The sequence below is a fragment of the Trypanosoma conorhini genome, assembly GCF_003719485.1.
Source record: "Trypanosoma conorhini strain 025E chromosome Unknown Tco_14.4_contig_00015, whole genome shotgun sequence".
NCBI lineage: Eukaryota > Euglenozoa > Kinetoplastea > Trypanosomatida > Trypanosomatidae > Trypanosoma > Trypanosoma conorhini.
The window spans coordinates 71,655-75,880 of NW_021704101.1; the positions used below are offsets into that span (position 1 = coordinate 71,655).

At 61.2% G+C, this 4,226-nt stretch overlaps 2 protein-coding genes across 2 annotated transcripts, besides 1 other annotated feature; one reads left to right on the forward strand and one right to left on the reverse strand.

The window, feature by feature from the left end:
- Nucleotides 1-5: 5 nt before the first annotated feature.
- Nucleotides 6-37: a microsatellite.
- A 151-nt stretch (nucleotides 38-188) lies between these two features.
- On the reverse strand, nucleotides 189-3,074 carry Tco025E_00643 (uncharacterized protein; the record flags this gene model as incomplete). The annotated part of the gene is made up of 1 exon (XM_029367583.1): nucleotides 189-3,074. The coding sequence occupies one exon, from the start codon at nucleotides 3,072-3,074 to the stop codon at nucleotides 189-191; it is 2,886 nt and encodes a 961-aa protein (XP_029232351.1).
- Nucleotides 3,075-3,892: 818 nt separating this feature from the next.
- On the forward strand, nucleotides 3,893-4,226 carry Tco025E_00644 (uncharacterized protein; the record flags this gene model as incomplete). The annotated part of the gene is made up of 1 exon (XM_029367584.1): nucleotides 3,893-4,226. A coding segment is annotated over one exon (334 nt), but the record flags the coding sequence as incomplete, so codon positions are not given.

Consider the following 4,226-nt stretch of genomic DNA (forward strand, 5'->3'; position numbering starts at 1 on the left):
TTTGTTGTGTGTGTGTGTGTGTGTGTGTGTGTGTGTGGCCCCCTATGGCCCTCTGCCAGCGGTGGGATAAATGCCCCCCATCCTCCTCCGCATTGTCCCGGCAATTCCGCTCGCCGCCACCCGCACGACTGTCCGTGCAGAGAAGCAGAAGAATAAAATAATAAAAGTAAAAAAAAAACCGTGAAGCATCACTTCGAGGGAAACGATACTCGCAGGGTGGGCGCCGCGGGCTCCAGCATCCGGCGCCTGCGTGCCTCCTCCTCGACGCGCTCGCGTAGCGAGCGCAGCATGGCCGCACGAACGACCTTGTCGAGCGCGTACATGCAATCCGGCGCGTGTCCCGCCGCCGCCCCCTCGCCCTCCACGTCGCCGCCGTTGCTGTCGGTGGGGAGGGCGCCAAGGACGCCTGCGCGGTCCACGCAAAGGTGCTCGCAGAGCCGTGCACGGTAGCTGGGACTCAGGGAGAGGCAAAGCAGCTCTCCGGCCTCCCGCAGCAGCGCGTCGCTGAAGCCGTGCGATCGCCGTGGCCCAACGTCGGCGGCCACCACGTCGTTGCTGTTGATCGTCTGCCTGCATGTCCGGCATGTGACCCGGGCCCCCATCAGCACCTCATCTGACGGCAGCCAGCCGTCACAGTCTGGCCCCGGGCATGCCACGCACACCGTCCGCTGCAGGCCACGGTACTCCAGCAGCAACCTCGACATGACGCCCTCGACCTCCTCCAGCAGCGCCTCCGCGCCGTGCGGCCTCGTCGCCGTGGAAAAAACGTGTATCACTTGAAGCCCCTCACGATACAAAAAGACCCGGCAGCAGTCACCGGCGAGCCACATGGCGTCCCGCCATCGGTTGTGCTCCTCGTCCGCCTCGAGCAGTCGGTAGTCGTCCCAGACGTCCTCGTCCTCGTCGCCGGTGAGGGCGCCGCGCGGCTCGTGCAGGACGATGATCTTCTGGCGTCCCTGCAGTTGGGCCTGGAAGCGCCACCAGGCCTCGTCCGGGAGGAGGTTGAACTCGAACTTGAGTTGCGTCCCGCGGTTGAACAGCACCGGTGCGAGCCGCCGCAGGCTCACTGGGGCGACGAACGGGGAGAGGCTGGGCACGAAGTAGCGCGTGAGCGCCGCCTCGCGAACGAGCGGCTGCCCTACCTCGAGGTCAGCCGGCGTCTCCTCCTGCAGCAGCGCAAACTCATCGCACGGGACGACGACGGGAACGACGAGGCCCAGGGAGACGAGGAAGCGCACGGCTAAGGTGTAGTCCAATTCATCAGGCTCGTGCTCCAAAATGTCACGCAGCGGGGTCCGGAACAAAACCCGGGCCAACGGCCAGCGAAGAAACCCTTTCCTCAGGAGGTGCATATCGGCCGCCTCGGCAACGCTGACGGTGTACTCGAGACGCCCAAATATGCTGCGCAGGTGCAGCGGGGTGCGAAGGACGTGGGCGTAGGAAAACAGCGCGGCGGCAAGGCGACTCAGCCAAAGAGGACGCAGCATGATGAAGGTGTTGTCCGACAAACAGTACGAGTTAAAGAGGTAAATAATATTCCAGCTGTGCATAAGTCGGGCGACTTGCAGCGCCTCCTCGCCCGACTTCACACCCAACTGCACCGCGGAATGAATAAACTCTCCCAGGGGGAGCAGCAACTTATGCGGGGACCGTTTTTCTTCGCTCGTCACCGCCTCTAGAAGTGTCAACTCGCGCCCGGGAATGGCGGCGGCGGGAAACTCCTTGTCCTCCACACATTCCCGGTGTGCCACCTCCGCGAAGAACCGCAGCAGGGCGCTCAGACTCTGACCGGACAAATGCCGTAGTTCCCCGGCCGCGATTACTTGGCGCGTCTTACACGACACAGCAAAGCTGCCCACAATTTCATTGGTGACGGCGGCGCCCGTATTTGGGTCTGTGGCGGCTATGTGCTGCATGAAGCTTACGACTTTCCCCGCCACCTTTGACAGGATCCGCTCCACGCTGCGCTGCCCCTGCACCCGGAGCTCATCCAGGTGGGTGGCGACCAGCGCAATCTTCGCCCGCGGAAACTTGGCGTAGACCTCCGCGATCCACCTGTACAGCCGCTCCTCCTCGTGCACGCAGATGCCAGAGCCCTGAAAGTCCTGCTCGACGGACGATATCTTCCACACGAGAAGAAATATGGATCGATCCGTAAGAAAGAGCGTGTGTGAGTGGTACGACTCCTGCCCCGCAAAATCCGAGATGATGAGCTGAACCCAATCCCCAGCAACACGAATATTTTGGCTGCAAACCTCCACCCCCGTCGTCGTCCTCACCTCCGGCAGTCGCTTCAATAAGAACGGCTCCGACTCGAAGCACTTCCGCAAAGACGTCTTGCCAACCTCCTGATAACCCAGCAGAACAAGTTTCCTCCGAAAAATCTGTTTGTTGGTAAAGCGCGCCCTCGCGTCAAACTGTCGGGCTCCGTGCAACGACGCGCTTTGCCCCTCGGGATCCACGTGGTGTGGCTTGCCGCCCCCGCAATGGGCTTCAGTGACACCGTGTCCCTCGTGACTGGCGATTGCAGGGCCGTTGACGAGGTATCGAGACAGCAAGTCGTCCCTCCCCGTGACGTTCAGCCACAGCAGCTGCTCTCGCACACCCTGAAGCTGCAGCGCATCCACTGGGTTTCGGTGGACTCCGGCGGCGGAGTCGGCTTTTACGGGCCGAGCAGAAGAGGAGGGTTCAGCACATATCCGGCGGCCCAGCACTTCGCCTGCCGTTGACTCACCACACCTTGGGGCAGCGTTCACGCGGGACTGATCAAAGTGCGCCTTCTCCGCCAACGCAATCCCACGCGGAGCCCCATTGGGCAGGGGAGATGGGCCCGCGGCCGTTTCCTCCGCCTTCTTTCCTGCTGCAGCCGCTTCGTGGGCTGACGCACCCGCACCATCCGCGTGGGGCGTAGGCCGCGGAATGTTCACCCGTCTCCTCCCACTGGCTGGCAACGTGCGGAACGCGGCGCGGTCCTCCGTCGCATCTCCAGAAGTGCCCCCTTGCAAAGCATTACAACCGCCCACCTCCTCTCCTTCTGTGGGTGCATGCAACGCGGCATCGACCCTAAACGACATGAGACGCAGAGGCAGGCAGAACAACGACACCCAAAAGAAAACCCCTTTACAAAAAAAAGAAAAAAAACGCGTTCCCTGCCAACCGCACTACGAATATGTTAGGTAACCCGCCACGCAAAGCACAAAACTACGCAAGAATAGTCTATGCCTTACCCTTCCCCTAAAGAAAGGTGAAAAGGGGAAAACAAACATAGTGCTCACTTCGTCCTTTTGCCGTTCCGACCACAGAGGAATGTGTCGTAGGCGTTTATCTATTTCTGCATTAGCCAATGGAGGGAAAGAACAAGTCGAGGCCACACCATCTACACTTCCTTCTGTGCTGACGACGAGGGGAGGCCCGCAAGGCACTTTCCGCGCTCGCAGAACCGCCCAGAGAAACTCGAGTCAGCCTGCCTCTCGGGGGCTCGTCAGCGGCAGCACAGAGGGCCCTCAACCGGCGCCGACACGAAGATGTTTCGCCGTCGGAAGGATCCGCACGACTACACGCGCAGCCGCCGCCCTCCCCTGCCTTGCCAGACGGTGCGAGAAGTGACATGGGCAGCGTGCGACGAGCGCACCAGTCCCTGCACGTGCCAGCCCTTCTAGCCTTACGCTGCGTGACACTCGCCACATCACGACAAAATTATAGAAACCTGCAATTATTAGGGACGTTTTCCCCTTAATTATTAGTCAAAGTCGCACAGCACACGGCAGACCATTCCTCCACCGCAGGCTCGCACAGCAATCAAAAATAAAAAATGCATGAATACGCACCTCTTGGGCCTCGTCTTGCCCACGACGTGGCTGTCCGGAACTCAAAAAGGGGGAATGCAGGATGAATGCAAAGACGCACAGCATTGGGGCACTCTGCAGTGGGAAACGCGTCCCCACCAACTGGAAGGCCACGAGGTCTTATCTGCAGGCGCAATGCGCGTGCGGGGGCGGTGCCAGAAGACACGCCAGTGACTTTGCGCCATGCGCCCGGAGGCACGAGTGGAGAAGCGGCCGCAAAACAACAGTGCGACCACCGGCACGGTGCCGCAGCTGCCGCCTCAGAAATCACTGCCTCCGCCCTGCGTTTGCAGCCTCATCCCAGTGGGGCGCTGTGCAAGCGGGTGCAGCGCCCCTCACCCCACCCCATTGGCATTCCGCACTTCCTCCTGCTTCGTCTCT